The sequence below is a fragment of the Caretta caretta genome, chromosome 3 (genome assembly GCF_965140235.1).
Source record: "Caretta caretta isolate rCarCar2 chromosome 3, rCarCar1.hap1, whole genome shotgun sequence".
NCBI classification, from domain to species: Eukaryota; Metazoa; Chordata; order Testudines; family Cheloniidae; genus Caretta; species Caretta caretta.
In genome coordinates, this window is record NC_134208.1 from 77,150,557 (window position 1) to 77,169,808 (window position 19,252).

Genomic DNA, 19,252 nt, shown 5'->3' on the forward strand with positions numbered 1-19,252 from the left:
TCACTTTAAGAACCCAGTTTTGCAAATATTTGTCTTGCAGGGGAATCATATCAAGAGGTAACACTATGAGCCAAATATTCAACTGGATTCCTTACAGGCATCCACAGTTATCTGACTGTGCACCGCGTATTCATGCAAGTATCTCCACTTGGGGCACTTGAGTAAGGCCCACAGGACTGGGCTCAATATTTGGTAGCCACAACAGTTTGTATGCTCAACAAACCATACCTTCCTGATCAAATATGGGGTTCTGTGCAGCCAAAGAGTTGTATGAACAGATTTTTGCAAACGTGTCTTTGGAGAGCCATTGGAAAATTGACCCCACACAATAGTCAGGAGATTTTTTTTAAATGTAAGCCTGAATATGAAAAAAAGGGAATTAATGTCTATTGAAACCTAACACCATCTGCCTGTGTTTCCTTTTTCCATTCACAACTTTGTGCCTGGAGGAACCTTCTTCCTCCAGTGCACCAAGCATCATCATCCTGACCCTTCCCAGAAACTCACTTCTTTTAGCAAACATTTCACCACTAGTCTCCACTCACGTGCTTCCTACTGCCTTTCCTTCTCCTGATAATTATAGGGCTAGAAAAATAGCTTATGAAAAAATAGGATCATACCATAACTGGATCATTCAAATGGGCACAACTCAAAGTCCCCAGATACCAAACAACAAAAATGCTACACCAAGAGCTTTTTCAACTCTCCAGTTGTCACTCACCTATGAAATCCCCACCATATATTATTGATGATGATGATTTATTGATGCTGCACCATACTGTACATGGTATTTTACAGACAATTAACAACACATCCCTACCCTCAAGATCTTATAGTCTAAGGACCCAATTCTGCCACCCTTTACTCATATTGAGGAGTACTTTCCTCAGCCCTTTCTAATTTCCTGCTTGAAAGTCAGCCAAAATCAAGTTATGCAGTAAAGAAAGCTTTGTAATATAAATATGTTGTTCAAAGACAGCTACCTGTGGATACGGTGATGTCCTTGATTTTGACTTTGTGCTTGAGAGCCGTGATTTGCTTCCCTTTCTATTGTCCGTTATGGTTGGAGTTGAATTTGCGTATGAGAATGATGGCTTGGTTGCTGTCACTTGATCCAGGGAGAGTTGTAGTCCTTTATATTCGGTATCCCTATTAAAGGCAGAAGTAGAAGACATAAACTCACTCAATATCTTAGTCAGACCCGTTTTCCTGTTTGATGGGGGATGGAAACAATTAGTATCTGGGGTGGGGACATCCAGGACAACTGTATAGCTTTAGTTTTTCTCTACAATATGTATAATTAGAAAAGCCTAAAAATGAAACTAATGTCTCATTCTATTATACAGAGAAATAGTGGACTCAGAAGTAGAGCTGGTCAGAGAAACTTTGACATAACCATATTCCATTGGAATATATGGTTCCTTTGAAATCAAAATGCTTCATAAGATTGGTTGGTTGGTCCCAGAATTTCATTTTGGAAGGAAAACAGGATAAAAGTTTTGCCAGTGTCAAAACAGACTGTTATGACATTTTTGAAACAAAATATTTCAATCACCCCAAAATGAATTTTTTTTCTGGAATTTTCCTTCACAGAGCATTTCAAAAATTTCAGGTTTCACTCAGATTCAGAGCCAAAAAAATCTTCACAAAACGGAACTCCTGTCTTTCGCACAGCATTACTCAAAAGATGTGCAGACAAGTAACAAACGCTGTGCTATGCAGTTATCAGAGAATAAAAGAATAAAAGAAGGGGCCAGATTCTCCAAAGTTGAATGATCGCACATACACACTGTCAAAGCTGTTTCTTTGCTCAAAGTGAATGTTAAAATACACTTGTTTAATGTTTCATGATAAAATCATTCAGAACACTATGTTACTGGGAGGGAGGGGAGAGGAATCCTCCACTCCAAAAAATATGCATATTTCACGGTCTAGGTAGAAGCTGGCAGTAGCTATGGTGGCACACATTTAAAAAATGACTTTCCTATGACTATTTCATGACTCTAAAAAATGTCTACACAAAAAAAAAAGTGTCCCAGTTTTTTTATTTTGAAAATATGGTTACCTTATACACTGCATTCTCCCCATCTTGGAGCTCCACTTTCTTCAGTAATACAAAGCAGTGATGATGGGGACTTTTGAAAATATTACAAGGCAGTGAGTTTGTAGCTATGCAGTTAAAGGGGTGTGGATGGTGGATTTTGGTTTTTTTTAAAACTGACACATATACAACTACCAGTGACAGAACAGTAAATCAAGGGATTTGTGAATATTATTTTGGCAATCTCTGAATTCAGACTGCTGTGATTTGTGAGATCATGAATATTGATGAATATTTGTGAATATGTTTGCAAATCGTGAAACTTTCACAAAATATCCATCCAAAAATTTACTATTCATTATTCCCCCGTTTAAAGATCTTCAATAATACAATCAGGGAGAATTAAAAAAAAATACCATAAAACTTAAATGACGAATCACTGAGTAGCCAAAAATACCAGTTCACAAAGTCAGAAGGTTATTTACTCCAACTTTTTAGTGAATAGTGTATACAAATACATTCTAAGAAAATCAGCAATAGTTCATACTGAAAAAAGAAAAAGGAGTACTTGTGGCACCTTAGAGACTAACCAATTTATTTGAGCATAAGCTTTCGTGAGCTACAGCTCACTTCATCGGATTTGCTCACCAAAAGGGGATAAATTCTTAGGATAGAATTATGCCCTTGATCTATGTGACTCTGTGAGGAGAATAGGAAGTGAGCAGCCCCCATCTTTCTGCATGATCACGTAGAACCTACTCTGATCATGTCTTGTGGAGAAGGAAGAAAGTAAGAAGCTGCATTCCTCATCCTGCCTCCCACAAACCAGCAGGGAAGTGGGAGGAGCCATGGCTCAGCCTCTCCTTTGTGCCAGTCAACAGAGCAAGAGGAGGACAGGGGAGGAATTGTGACTCACAATTCTTTTCTGGGGCAATGCAATTGCACATTGCCTCATACTCAGAACTGAATCTAAAGGTTCAGTCTAGCCCTTAATGAAAACTATTAACAACAAATCATTCAACAATCTCTACCTACCGTATCCTGAACCATAATCATACATACATTGATGTAAGCCATGCCAGTTAAAAATATACACGAACTGTGCCCCAGCCTCTGCATCTCTCTGCTTAGTACAATGAAACTCCTTCAAATAAATACCATGGCTGCAGGGACAAACCTGATAAATGACTGAAAGCTTCCATATATTCAAATGATTAAATATAATGAATCTCTGAATAGCTACACAAATAAACCTGCTGAACAGACAAATTAATTTATGGTCAATACATCTGTTTCCAGACTAAAACTTGTTTGTACCAGGTAATCAACAAACCTGTTAGTAGAACAGATTTCCTATTGAAGGCCTTGTCTCTCTGACAAGAAACATACCGTACAGTATAAATAAGCCACTGTAATTAGAGCAGTAGCTGGGTACAGTATCTCCCGTTTACAACAGACAGATGTTTCCACAGTGTATAATTAACTTTTTGTAATGCTTAGCTACTTCTTTGAGGAATTCATGTCTCCAAACTGTGCCATATTTGGATCTGTGTTTCAAATACCCCAAATATTGAGAGTGTTTGGATCCAGGATTTTGATTTGTCTTATTGGAGAAGTAAAGCCCGGAAACAAAATTTGGAGCTCTGTTTTTATCCTCATTAATTTTGGGAGTGTTTGGATTCAGGGTTGTGGTGCAAGCCTATCTCTACGCACAAGGCATCTGTTTCTGCACAGTTGAGTACTACCAATTTTCTCTTCAATTGCATGAAAGGTCAAATGCAATATTAAAATGAAGGATGCTAACATTCTGTAGCTAGTCTTTACGTTTAATTATTAAAACATCCCAATGTATTTATCAGTGGTCTTCAAAAAATGTTCATAACTTCCAACTATGACCGAACACCTTTCCAGTGGCAACAGGACAGCAGGGAAAATTAATATTAGGACAAAACTAAGGAGACAAGATGTTCACAACTTTACTGGTAAGCACCAGGGTTGTTTTCTTAGTGTCTCTGTCTTCTGCTCCCCCAGTATCTATATGATTTAAATGGCTAATACAACTTTGTTGGCTATCCACTCCTCCTACTACAACCTAGCCCTCTTAGCTCCATGTCCACCCTGGAACAGAAGCCTTCACAGGAATGCAAAGTACCCCTTCATTATAACAAAGAAGAAGATAAAAGGAGATGGGATGAAATGGCCCCCCATCACTACTTGCATCACAATCCACTACTCCAATACCATCCTCTGACAGCTGCGCCTGTTTAAGGACCAACATTTAAATCTTCCAAGCTACAATGCAGGACAACACTGCCAGGCCCTCAGGATCTGGGGAACTGTAACACCAGCACCTTAAAATGACCTTGAATTGCAATACCCCATCCCTTCCCTAATCTCCACTATCACTGGGTTGAGAAGATGTCCCACAAGAACACCATACACTAGGATAAATCCTAAAGCTAACTGCTCAGTCAGTAACCTCAGTAAACAGAGGCGAAGAAGAAAATAAGAGCCTGAAGCTCTTGCAGCTGAATGCAAAGTCAGTGGTCACCATCTATCATCTCATTTTGGATGGAGCACATGGCCCTGCTTACATCATTAAGACATGGTTCAATGCCACCTGCAACCCTACCCCACTAATCCCCACAGGATACTCTACATCACAACTCAAGACAGATTTCAGAATGCAACAGAAAAAAGACAAGACATTGAGTAGCAGTTCTGCTCCCCTCCAATCTCAGATGCAAAAGACAGTTCATCTAAGACACAACAACATCTGATTGAATCCATATGATCTGTGAGGCAAACGATAAAAGGAACATCAGACTGATAGTAAGGTACGTAACTGCAGCTGAAAACTCAGTCATCTTCATGGACGAACGTACAGAGCTGCTGCCCTCCATGGCATTGGAATCCCCCAGATGCCTTGTCTTCAATTACCTCAACCTTCAGATAGACTGTCTCAGTGATACAGTAGCACTTGATCTCATGGCCCATATGAAAACCATAGGATTCTCCCAGTCAGTCTCCAACCTACACATGCAGCCAGACATTATGTTAGATCCAGTATCCAGTGCTAGGCTAAAGATATCAACAACATACCACTGTCCTGGTCTGGTCACCATCTATCCAGGCAGAGGTCAGAGCTTTCCCTCCCTCCCACTAGGGTAGTGAGCAACCAAAGCGGATCTGCTCCTGAAATACTCCAGAGCTTCCTCAATTTCCAACTCACCCTATTTGAACAAGCCACCCAAATACAAGGCCAATGCACCAATGAGTTAGTACAATACACAGTCACTTCTCTCCACTACTATTGATGCCTTGGCCCCAAGCTAGCCACTCACCCACAGTGATCAAGAAGATCACAGTGGTTCACAGATGAACTACAGCAGATTAAGCACACGGGCACAAAGTTAGAATGGCAGTGGTGCAAAAATACATTCTGACTCCCTCCACCTGCAGCACAAACACCCACAGGACAACTCCACTACTATAACGGAGGCACAACCAACCTTCTACCCCTCCCCAATTAGCACTGCAGAATCATGGCCAGACAAGTTATTTTGCATAGTGAGCTGGCTAGTCAGCCCAGACTGCATAGCCCCGACACCAGACCAAGCATTGACTGTTGTGAAGAGCTGTCTCCACTGATAAGATCAACCAAACACATATTGAGCTAACTGGGGAAAAACTCCACCCCAACCAGGTTGTATTATCCATCCCATTACCCCAACTAATTTTGGTCCCATCACACATGCCAAAGCTCAGGAAGCTCTGAAAAATACCAGAGCTACAGATGAAAATGCTCCACGCTCCTGTGAAAAAGATCCATTCCCCTCCTGGCTGGTAATAGCCAGTGAAGAACTATGCCTGCAACTAACAGAAGTAGTCAATGTCTCCTTTCGAGAAGCACAACTACCAAACTCCTTGTAAAATGCAATAGTTATCCCAGTCCTCAAGAATCCAACACCTGGAAGATCTCTCCAGCTAGTGTCCTGTCTCCAACCTCCCATTCCTGGGCAAAATAAGTGAGAATGTAATAATCACCAAACGCTAACATGTGACATCAGCCAACATCCAGGATACCTCACAATCAGGGGTCAGACCAGGGCACAACACAGAAATGGCTCTAGTGGCACCAAAAGACAATCTCCTCCTGGCCCTGGACACAAGTTAGACCTTCATGGTCATGCTGTTGGATCTCTTTGCAGCCTTTGACAGAGTGGACCACAAGGTGCTATTAATCCCCTGTGATGGGGCTCACCGACCCCCAACTAAGGTTAAAGGTGGTGGAACTGTACTGGACCAAGAAGGCCCTGTCACTGAGCAGTTGCCAGGCATGCTCCCTATGGAGGACTTGCTTAAAAGGGAGCTCTAGCAGGCAAGCAGGGGGAGACTGGCTGCAAGAAGGCAGACAGACGGTAGCTGCTGAAGTAGAGTGATCTACAGGGGAAGGACCGAACCTGCGAGTAAGACTAGGCTGGGTTTTGACCCTGCTCCTTTTTCCCCTTCTCCCTGACCAGCGGGAGCAACTGGACTCTGAGAATGAGACAGGAAGCCTCCTTACTCCCCAGCTGAGGCTCTGAATTACTGAGCCTGTGCAAGGAAAAAGGCTGGAGCTGGGGATTACACACACCACTGGGAAGTAAGAGACCATGGCATGGTAGATAGGCAGTGTGCTGCAACCTGCAGTGACATAAGAAAAGGGAGATTCATGCAGAAAAATTATTGCCTATGAAATAAAAGAGTTCAGTGGATCCTCAAAACCCAGCCTTTTGCTGGACTCTTTCATGATTGGCCCTCCTTTTGCCTCATTTGAATGTGTTTCACCATGGTGATGAAAGCATCTCTGGGGACCACGAGTGCTCTGTCAAAAACAGAATATAGCCTAATAATTTATGCAGAAGACATATAAAAGTATTGGAACAAACTCTTGCTCACAAAAGTTAAAAAGGTTCTAACTCATCAACTCTTACCACCAGATACACATCTGTATTGATGCATCATAACCCTATACCATAGAGCATGGGAGTCTAACTTAACAGCAGTAACACCACACCGGTGATTGGCAAGTACTGATATGACAATTTGCTCCTATCTGTGGCAGTGGCTTACCTCTCTATTGTGGTACTGTGGCTGCTGGCTCAGTTTCCTTCACTGGGTAATTTATCCATCCTGCTCAACCCATACTCCACCCATTCTGTAATACAACAGCAAGTCTTCTCACCTTTGCCACAGAGAACTGGAGGAAGAACTTTCTTCACCTTCTGCTAGAAGTTCTGGCATTGAGTCCCTGAAGGTGGTCACCAGAGTGACCAGGCCCAAATTCTATGCCCTCTACACCTCTTTACTACTTCCAGGCCCCTTACTAGAAAGGCCCAGAATTTTTCTCCTTCTACAGCCTCTTCTTGTTCTTCAGGAAAGGGAGATGTTTATATCATCTAGCACTTCCTCCCAGCACTCCTTGCTGTAACAGCTTCTAATTCCCATTAGTCCTGGGAACTACAACTCCCAGAATTTCTCTATCCTAAGACGAAGCAAGAAAAGAGCCTGTAGTTTATGTTAAAGGGCCAGTATGCCCTTTTACACAATCATATTCTAAGAGAAATGCCTTGAATTAGCGTTAATCCACTAACACACGTTGACTCAGTACAATGTGACTTTGGTATTATCTGAACATAAATGTGAGTGTAAGGGGCTATTTATACAATAGGGTTATGCATTGTAAATGTGATTATGTAATGTTACTGAAGAGACATAGCAAGCATCTGTCCCCACAGCAGAAAGCGTGTTGTAGTTTTAATTGTTCAAGCTATTGAGCTATGGGTTGGATCCACTAATTACATATAGTCATCATTCCCTGTGCGTATACACAGGTATTGTATTGTTGTTTTAAAAATAACATATTTCTGCAATTGGCATTTATGTTGGTTAGTGATAATAAAGAGCTATTTCTGCCAATCTGACAGAAAATGGAATAGAAATGGGAATGTTAAACTGAAATAAGAAAGGAAACCCATACTGCTGGAAGTTCACTGTAATCCATACTCAGTCTGTTTCACTGAGTTCCTGCCATTTAGTTTAATTACGCCAGGATCGAGAAAAAAAGTCTAACTTTTCTTTGTGTCCGAGCACAGTTCTATAATAAATCATTTTTCTACTTTTGAAAAAATGCCCACTTGTATCATTGCTGCTTTCTACCCCCCTCTCAGTGTTGACAAAGCCTCATTCAGCTGATGAATAAAAGAAAAACAGATTCTTGCTCTTTGTTGTCTCCATTACTTTCTGAAGCAGCAGGTGGCACAACAGACTGGACAATTTTCTCATCTGTTATGCCTGGTACAGAGTATATCAGCAGTATATGTGCTGAAAAAAGCCACAGTCTGCTTACGAGATATGTCAGGAGGGGGATTCATGTAACCTTCCTTAATGCTGTTAGTAGTGATTGGTGAACCACTGGAGATAAAATAAACACTTTTCCACTCTCTACTCCCTTCATTTTAAATGTAAAGCAAACTCTTTTTGAAATTCAAAAACATTTTGTGATGTTTCCTATCCACCTTCCCTTTAGTTTTCAGTTTAATACACCTCTGAACTTCCAAGTTCAAGCCAGGACCAGAAGCAGAAGTGCCAATATACAATGAGAAAGGCTGCTCTCTGGCATTTCTCACCTAACCAGAAGCAGGAAGTATCAAACATCTTGCAAGAGCTCAGCTCTTGTCAGATTTCCAAACTAAGGGCCCAGTCCTGAACCCATTTATGCCAATGGCAAAAATCAGTGAGATCAAGAGCAGACTTTCGTTTTGGATACTCAAGGAGTTTGTTTAATTTGAATAAGTATCCAAACTTTACAGTGCTTACCTGAACTGAAAAGAACCTCTGAACCTTTTGCAGTTCCCTCATCACCTGTTACCAGACTTCATTGGTGTTCTGTTGACCTTGGGCTAATCACCTCACCTCTCTGTGCCTCAGTTTCCTCATCTGTAAATTGGGATAATGATACTTACCCTCCTTTTTAAAACACTTTTTAGATGAAAAGCACCACACAGGCCTGATCCAAAGTCCACTGAAGTCAATGAAAAGGCTCCCGCTGACTCAGTGGGCTTTGGATCATTAGGCCCTTCAAGAGATTACTTACTATTATTGTTAATAATAAGACTAGTTTGGGCAGCTATAGTTCTGAGTTCCAGGCATTTCTTTCTTCACAAGTGGCATTCAAACATTTGCATTGGTAGCATACAGCTTGTGGAGTCACAGACATATCTTCTCCCATCATAAGAGTCCCACACTGCAAATCACATCAAACCTTCAAACACTGAACAATCTGCAAACTAAGGGCTTATCTACACGGTGCGGTAGTGTGCATTAGAAGAGTGTGAATTCTAGTGCACACCAATGTATCATACACTAGCTGGCCCATGTGGACCCTGCTTTGCACACTAAAAACTCTTTACTGTGCGTTGATGTAGTGCTGTTTGAAACAGGTCAGCAGGGTCTACCTGGGCCAGTTACTGTGCAACACATTGGTGTGCATTAGAATTCCTCCACACACACACACACACAGATGCATACTACCACACCCCGTTAACAAGCCCAAAGGGGCTGTATCAAATAAATGGTATTTTCAGGAAAACTCAGGCATGATGTTTCATATAAAGAAACATTTAGATGCCTGCAGATGTTTTCAAAAAGCTACTGCTGGGCAAGTTTTGTATTTTTCCTGCGTGGTGTCTTCTCCCAGATTGTTAGTCACTCCTGCTGTCAGATTGGTCTGACAGTTAAATAAAAGAGAATTCTGGCCTCTAGATCATCATAGTACAGCTGCATTTCCAACAATTAGGAGATGCAGCTTGTCATTCCCAGCTACATGTATACACAGAAGTAGTATGATTGTCAGCCAAACCGCAACACTTTGTATGCTTGAATTCACAAGGTTTTGCCCAAGTGAAAATGTGTGTCAAAGATCTGTAATTGTTTTATAAATAAAATGCTTATGATAGCTTAGGATACAAAGATCATTTACGTCTGTACTCACATGTAACTTGGAAAAAAATGTAGAATTCATAAAATAAATGTAACAAAATATGACACTAATTTCATTCTGTGATGTGAGTCTATAAAAAGTATATCTTTCAAATGTAAGGTATCTCAGAACACAGTGGGCCAAAATCACATCTGGTATATATCCAGTGATTGTGTAAGTAAATGGAGCAATATGTATTTGTGTAGAGCTCTCAAAGGCTTTTGGATGTTAGAACCTGCTTGATAATGATAAAGTTGGCTAAGGGAAAGGCTGTCTACTATACTTTTTGAAAAGTGCCATGAGAACTCTAACGTCTACTTGGACAGTCACCAAATACATAAAGAAAGGAGCTTAGTTCCACATTTCATTTGACAGCAACTCTAACAGTGAAGAACCTCACAGCACACCCCTACAAAGTCAGCACTGGATATGTTGTTGGATTGACTGACTTTTTTAACATTGTTTTCCATTACTTTAAATTTGTAATTTTTTTTAAAGCACATTCTAGAACGAACTAAAACCCTGCTAAATGAGGGGTAAAATGGAATGTTCTTCTCTTTAAAAAATGCTTCCTTTGGAAATTGATCTTTGGCTACATTCTCACTTCAGTGTGTCATGATTTATGCATGCGCAGTAATTCCTATTAGTATTAATGGCACACTGGCACACAGATATAAATTCTCAATATGAGAATATTCCCATTACTACAGGCATTTTACTGTTGCACAGGCTACACCTCTCACCTCAGTCGTTATCAATGACATTTTTATATGCTGAAATTATTTTGTTTTAGTACCACTGACACTTTTAAGACACTGGACTGGGACCCTTGAAATCTGGGTTCAAGCCCCAGCTCTCCCATAGACTCCCTGTGTGACCTTTACCAAGTCTCAAAGTGGGAAATTTTTCAAAAGCACCCAGCATGGGCCTAACTCTGCCCCCACTGAAGTAAATGGAAGTTTTACCGATTAGTTCAATGGAAACAAAGTTAAGAGCCTTGGGAGCTCTGGAACATCCCACCTGTAATCTTTCTGTCTCAGCTCCCCATCTGTGAAAATGGGGATAATATTTCCTTTCTCTCATCCTCTGTCTCTCTTGTCTATTTAAAATATGAGCTCTGCAGGGCAGAGGTTGTCTCTTACAATCAGTATGAATAACATATAGCAAAACAGAGCCCTGATCTCATTTGTGGCCTCTATTTGCTGCTGTAGCACAAATAATAAGTCTTATGGGGCAGGGACTATCTTTTTGTTCTGTCTTTGTACAGTCTTTAGCACAATGGGGTCCTGGTCCAGAACCCAGGGCTCCTTGGTGCTATAGTAATGCAAATTACTGTATTATTATTATTAAGTGTATTTACAGAAAACAGTACCAAAGCCACTATTGATGCCAAGTGTTCCTTATTATTTGAGCATCTCCATATATTTAACCTAAATGTTTTTGACTCTGTCCTATGCCATTTATCCTTGATTAAACCTTTTCTAGATAGTTAATCATTAATGATTTATTTACAGTTGCTGTGCAAACAGTTCATTCACACCTATGACATATCAAATTTCAGAGACATGTTCTTTAATTGGATTCATTTATTTCTAATCTGCTTAAGCCCTCACTACTGTAATGCTTGACTAAATATACATTAAACTCTCCTATTTAAACTGCTAAAATAAATTTGAGATGTATTCTATGAATAAAAGTACTTGATTGAACACATGTATTACCACTGTTATTATGTACCTACCTGAGCAGAAATTATTAAAAATAACTCAATAGATAAGCACTTGCGATGCTTATGCAAAAAAAAAAGGCTTCAGAGTGGTTGCTTTACACTTTTTGGTAAAGATTCCCAGAAATAGGAGGCTAAATTTATGCTCTTAAGTCCACAGCTAGGAACTTAAATAAATTGGTCTGATTTTCAAAAGTGCTGAGCAACCAGAAGCTTCCGTTGGCTTCAATAGGAGATGCTGCATGCTCAGTGCTTTCTATTTTAAAATCAACTCAATTATTTAGAGGGGAGATACTCACCCCCCAACTCTGGCTCCTTTACCCCTGGGCAGAAGCAGCGTAAAAAGTGCTAAAAGCCCCAGTTCTGGCTGCAGGAGGATTCACCTACCACAGGTAGTGCCTTCCCAGGACCTCTTTGAAAGCCCTGGATAAGGGTGAGGCTGGGGATGGGAGGGGCATGCCAGGGGCAGGGCCACATCGCTGCAGAAGACCCTCAAAGCACTGTAGCCCACATTGCAGCCTGGGGAGGTTGCTGTAACTTTAACAGTCCCCCAGAGCTATCTAAGTTACTCCAGGGGCTTCTTCAGCACCAGAAGCAGCCAAAGATTGGGAGGGCACCAGAATGGCTTAAAGCCATGCTAGCCCCCCACCATTGGGCTGTGAGTTTTGTGCTGCATTTCTTAGAGGACAGTACAGACTCTCATCCTATGCACCTAAATACGGACTGAAGAGTCTAACTTCAGGCTCCTATTTTTGAAACTCTTGACCTTTGGCCCCTATCCAAGAGAGAAATGCTATCGTTTATAGTTTCTGCGTTCACCACAGAGCAGTCTCCAGAAATTAAGAGCCACCACATGGCATTGAGGTCACTGATAATAAATTCTGGGCCTGGTATAAGCGGATGCAGCTCCCACAGAAGTCTACGAACCAAATTCAGATGTGGCATAAACAGTGTTGTAGGTTACACAGCATATGCAGATTGGTCAGGCGTAAGTGGTAAAATCATGTCGAAAGAATAGTAAATATGGCAGGCGACCAGCTTGGCTTAATGGTGAAATCTTAGCGGATCTTAAACATAAAAAAGAAGCTTACAAGAAGTGGAAGGTTGGACATATGACCAGGGAAGAGTATAAAAATATTGCTCGGGCATGTAGGAATGTTATCAGGAGGGCCAAATCGCACCTGGAGCTGCAGCTAGCCAGAGATGTCAAGAGTAACAAGAAGGGTTTCTTCAGGTATGTTGGCAACAAGAAGAAAGCCAAGGAATGTGTGGGCCCCTTACTGAATGAGGGAGGCAAACTAGTGACAGAGGATGTGGAAAAAGCTAATGTACTCAATGCTTTTTTTGCCTCTGTTTTCACTAACAAGGTCAGCTCCCAGACTGCTACGCTGGGCATCACAAAATGGGGAAGAGATGGACAGCCCTCTGTGGAGATAGAGGTGGTTAGGGACTATTTAGAAAAGCTGGACGTGCACAAGTCCATGGGGCCGGACGAGTTGCATCCGAGAGTGCTGAAGGAACTGGCGGCTGTGATTGCAGAGCCATTGGCCATTATCTTTGAAAACTCGTGGCGAACCGGGGAAGTCCCGGATGACTGGAAAAAGGCTAATGTAGTGCCAATCTTTAAAAAAGGGAAGAAGGAGGATCCTGGGAACTACAGGCCAGTCAGCCTCACTTCAGTCCCTGGAAAAATCATGGAGCAGGTCCTCAAAGAATCAATCCTGAAGCACTTGCATGAGAGGAAAGTGATCAGGAACAGCCAGCATGGATTCACCAAGGGAAGGTCATGCCTGACTAATCTAATCGCCTTCTATGATGAGATTACTGGTTCTGTAGATGAAGGGAAAGCAGTGGATGTATTGTTTCTTGATTTTAGCAAAGCTTTTGACACGGTCTCCCACAGTATTCTTGTCAGCAAGTTAAGGAAGTATGGGCTGGATGAATGCACTACAAGGTGGGTAGAAAGCTGGCTAGATTGTCGGGCTCAACGGGTAGTGATCAATGGCTCCATGTCTAGTTGGCAGCCGGTATCAAGTGGAGTGCCCCAAGGGTCAGTCCTGGGGCCGGTTTTGTTCAATATCTTCATAAATGATCTGGAGGATGGTGTGGATTGCACTCTCAGCAAATTTGCGGATGATACTAAACTGGGAGGAGTGGTAGATACGCTGGAGGGGAGGGATAGGATACAGAAGGACCTAGACAAATTGGAGGATTGGGCCAAAAGAAATCTGATGAGGTTCAATAAGGATAAGTGCAGGGTCCTGCACTTAGGACGGAAGAACCCAATGCACAGCTACAGACTAGGGACCGAATGGCTAGGCAACAGTTCTGCGGAAAAGGACCTAGGGGTGACAGTGGACGAGAAGCTGGATATGAGTCAGCAGTGTGCCCTTGTTGCCAAGAAGGCCAATGGCATTTTGGGATGTATAAGTAGGGGCATAGCGAGCAGATCGAGGGACGTGATCGTTCCCCTCTATTCGACATTGGTGAGGCCTCATCTGGAGTACTGTGTCCAGTTTTGGGCCCCACACTTCAAGAAGGATGTGGATAAATTGGAGAGAGTCCAGCGAAGGGCAACAAAAATGATTAGGGGTCTGGAACACATGACTTATGAGGAGAGGCTGAGGGAGCTGGGATTGTTTAGCCTGCAGAAGAGAAGAATGAGGGGGGATTTGATAGCTGCTTTCAACTACCTGAAAGGGGGTTCCAAAGAGGATGGCTCTAGACTGTTCTCAATGGTATCAGATGACAGAACGAGGAGTAATGGTCTCAAGCTGCAGTGGGGGAGGTTTAGATTGGATATTAGGAAAAACTTTTTCACTAAGAGGGTGGTGAAACACTGGAATGCGTTACCTAGGGAGGTGGTAGAATCTCCTTCCTTAGCGGTTTTTAAGGTCAGGCTTGACAAAGCCCTGGCTGGGATGATTTAACTGGGAATTGGTCCTGCTTCGAGCAGGGGGTTGGACTAGATGACCTTCTGGGGTCCCTTCCAACCCTTATATTCTATGATTCTATGATTCTATGTAACTTGCGCTGATTTTGATTGGACCTTCAATGGGTGTGCAAAATGAGTGTAACATACATGCTAAGGGAACAGAAGAGAGATGTGGCAAAAAATGTAATGTAGCCTGTGAAATAAAGCAGGGTCTCCTGTTTTATTTACATCCTCCTACTAATTGCTGTTCCTGTTATACACCTTTTCTGTCTCCTCAGACTTAGAGCTGGTTGGGAATTTTCTAACTAAATATTTTTTCATCTGAAAAGTTTCTCTGGGCCAGAATGCAATTTCTGGTCAACCCCTGAGAGAGATACCCTGATCCCAGAATAGTCAACAGCTCAGTAGTTAGGGCACTCATGCAGGATGTGGAAAACCAATGTCAAGTCCCCACTCTCTCTGATTCAGTCTATCTCGTTCAAGGTTTGGTTTTGTTCTGCACTGGAACAGAAATAAATGTTTAAACCCCAACAATTTTTGCTAAATGGAATTCTTGTTTTTAAACCAGCCATACTCGGACTATAAGTTACATTATTTTTGCACACCCACTGAATGTCAAAATTGGTGCAAGATACTTGGCTTTATTATTTGCACCCACTCACTTTTATGACCCACAGTGTAACTTTCACCACTGAATATATCACCACTGAAGCGGGCTCTTTATGCCTACAGCCAAACACAGAAAAACACGATTTTTTTGCCAGCAAAGGTTATTTTACAATTCACCTAATAAAATTAGTATTAAAAATAATAACAAGAATTTATATAGCTTCGCCAACATACACAGCACTTAAAACTTATGTTGAGACACCAAAAGTAAGTCTTCTGGAAGCTAAACAGGTGAAAAGGTACAGATACTGGGTAATAAAAAGTTTACAAGATAATAGGTATAGGGGCTATCCAGTGCACTTTTCCAAGCAAATAAATACAATTTAAAAAATCATGATAATGTCAAGCTACATTCTGTCCTTTTCAATTCAGTTCCAGTTTTCTAGTTAGAATGCTAAAGGCCCAATCTTACAAGGGAGTCGAGAGTGCTAAGCACCTGGCAGGATCAAGTCCTTCTCGAACACCACTTCATAGTTTGCAACTTTTTCTTTAACTCCTCTAACCTGATTTAATATCAACAGAATAATACTGGGAATATTATAACCCAAGTTGGATGAACAGTCTTTGAAGAGTCTGACTGACACATACAATACAAATTATAGCTCTAGGATTCAGAAGTGTATATGTCAGGCTGCATGGTGGAATGTTCTATTACTGCAACTCTATGATCTAGCCCTCTACGAGCATTATTTCAAACTTTATTAGTAGCTGGTATTATTTCAAATGCAGAGACTCAGTCCTGAAGCCTTACCCAGCTCCTGATCCTGCATGCTTTACTCAGGCAAAAGATCTCCCTGATTTTAATGGCACTTTTCCCTGAATAAGGAGAGCTGGATCAACTTATTAGTCCTTACTCGCTCAAAACATCTGAGAACTACCCAAGGAAGGACTAAATAAGGACTATATTATTTTGTTCTGTATATACAACAGTAATTGGAAATAGAGTACAACATTGTCCGTGCAAAGCTTGTGGCTGGATTTTGGATAAATAGGGCTCTAGATCAGGGGTTCTCAAACTGGGGATGTGACCCCTCAGGGGGTCACGAGGTTATTACATGGGGCATCTCAAGCTGTCAGCCTCCAACCCAAACGCCACTTCACCTCCAGCATTTACAATAGTGCTAACTATTAAAAAAAAAGTGTTTTTAATTTATAGGGGAGGATCGCACTCAGAGGCTTGCTGTGAAAAAGGGGTCACCAGTACAAAAGTTTGAGAACCACTGCTCTGGATGGAGGAGAGAACCAGCCTGAGAGTTTTGAAATAGAAGCACTGCAGGCCCCAACCCCAGAGCACAGTAAAGAGAGGATAGAAAGTCCCCTACCAGAGGCTAGTTGTGAAAGGGCTGCAACTCTGGGCACAGCACAGATACAAAAATGATGGGTGGCTTTAAAGAACTTCACTCTGGGTTAACTCAAAGTGTCCACATAAGGCTAAGGGATATAGCTGAACATTGATTAATTAGACACTTCAATTACCAGAGCTGTACTGAAACTTCAGCAATACAATTTCAACATTGCTGGTAAAGTTGCCCCAAAGATTTACACACAGTGAGCTGAAGATAAAAACTATGGCTGTTCTTTGTTAGGCTTCAACAAAGCAAGACCATTCTTAAATTTACCCCTATTCAGCAACACTCCTAAGAATGTGCTTATCTTTAAGCATGTGCTTAAGTTTCATTGATTGCAAAATTGACATCATTGGAATTTAAGCACATGCTTAAATTAAAGTTAAGCTTAAATATGTTAAGAGCTGATTATATGCTCAAGTGCTTTGCCAAATTGAGGCCTGAACACTATATACTGTGTTATTTTACTCATGTTACTTAATTGTGCTAAATGGCTGATATCAAAAGGATACCAAGAGCAATTAATTAGGCATTTAACCAATTTTAAAATCATGTGATTGACATCTGACTATAGTCACCACAAAAGTTTTCAGAAAAGCCAGACGCTGTATCCTTGTTCACACAGCTTCCACATAAGAACATAAGAATGGCCATACTGGGTCAGACCAAAGGTCCGTCCAGCCCAGTATCCTGTCTACCGACAGTGGCCAATGCCAGCTGCCCCAGAGGAAGTGAACCTAACAGGTAATGATCTAGTGATCTCTCTCCTGCCACCCATCTCCAACCTCTGACAAACAGAGGCTAGGGACACCATTCCTTACCCATCCTGGCTAATAGCCATTAATGGACTTAACCTCCATGAATTTATCCAGTTCTTTTTTAAACCCTGTTATAGTCCTAGCCTTCACAACCTCCTCAGACAAGGAGTTCCACAGGTTGACTGGGTGCTGAGTGAAGAAGAACTTCCTTTTATTTCTTTTAAACCTGCTACCCATTAATTTCATTTGGTGGCCCCTAGTTCTCATATTATGGGAACAAGTAAATAACCTTTCCTTATTCACTTTCTCCACAGCACTCATGATTTTATATACCTCTATCACATCCCCCCTTAGTCTCCTCTTTTCCAAGCTGAAAAGTCCTAGCCTCTTTAATCTCTCCTCCTATGGAACCCGTTCCAAATCCCTGTTAATTTTAGTTGCCCTTTTCTGAACCTTTTCTAATGCCAATATATCTTTTTTGAGATGAGGGGACCACATCTGTACACAGTATTCAAGATGTGGGTGTACCATGGATTTATATAAGGGCAACAAGATATTCTCTGTCTTATTCTCTATCCCTTTTTTAATGGTTCTGAACATCCCGTTTGCTTTTTTGACTGCCGCTGCACACTGCGTGGATGTCTTCAGAGAACTATCCACGATGACTTCAAGATCTTTCTCCTGATTAGTTGTAGCTAAATTAGCCCCCATCATATTGTATGTATAGTTGGGGTTATTTTTTCCAATGTGCATTACTTTACATTTATCCACATTAAATTTCATTTGGCATTTTGTTGCCCAGTCACTTAGTTTTGTGAGATCTTTTTGAAGTTCTTCACAGTCTGCTTTGTTCTTAACTATCTTAAGCAGTTTAGTACCCTGAAGTGAATGAAGCTACTTCTGGAGTAGTTTATTCAGTGTGAGTACTGGTGCCAGAATCTGGTTCGTGCTGAAAAGTTAAAACAGATCGCATTTGAAGCACGTACTTGCCATGGGTGAAAGGAGAAAAGAGACTAGTTACTTAGCACTTAATTTAGGGCATGTTTGTCAGGAAGCAGGGCCTGCAGCAGAGCCAATCTCCAGGCAATTTAATGTGTGCAGCTGGCCTGTAAGGGTACATCTGCGCAGCAAAGAAAAACCCATGGCTGACCCATGCCAGCCAGCTCAGGCTCGTGGGGCTCGAGCTGTGGGGCTGTTTCATTGCTGTGTAGACTTCTGGGCTTGGCTGGAGCCCGGGTTCTAACCCTGTGAAGTGGAATTCTACCTGGCAGTGAAACAGCCCTGTAGCCACAGCCCTGCAAGCCTGAGCTGGCTGGCACTGGCCAGCCGCAGAGTTTTCTTTGCTTTGTAGACATAGCCTAATAAGCTGCCTGATGGCTGCTACACTGCCTGATTTTTGGGAAGAGTTAGTAAACTGGCTCTTAAGCCCAGCAGCAGCAGTTTGATGGCTGCTTATACGACGATTTACCCAGGGCTGTGTGAGCGCCTGCCTTGCCTTTCTCCAGGTAATCCAATCCTGACCGTTGGTTTCAATACTTGACTTCTGACCCTTGGCTCTGGGCCTGGCTTCTGACTCTGACTCCTGCGCCAACCACGAGGCACAACCGCCCATATCTCAGTCACTGACAATGTTTATTTATATACATATATATATATATTACACAGAGAGACAGTGCGTGCCCTGAGGGAGACAGAAGAGCTGAGGCCTGAAATCAGAAGCAGAATAATAGTTTGTCTTTGAAAAAAAATAAGCC

General features: G+C 41.7%; 1 protein-coding gene across 4 annotated transcripts in view; it reads right to left on the bottom strand.

The window, feature by feature from the left end:
* The window catches only part of SIM1 (SIM bHLH transcription factor 1), a 61,186-nt gene that overhangs the window by 15,235 nt on the left and 26,699 nt on the right, over positions 1-19,252 (bottom strand). For all 4 annotated transcript variants that reach the window (XM_048844929.2, XM_048844930.2, XM_075126598.1 and 1 more), the window contains one exon: positions 984-1,149. In XM_048844929.2, the coding sequence (XP_048700886.1) occupies positions 984-1,149 (166 nt within the window). The remainder of the gene's footprint in view (positions 1-983; positions 1,150-19,252) is intronic.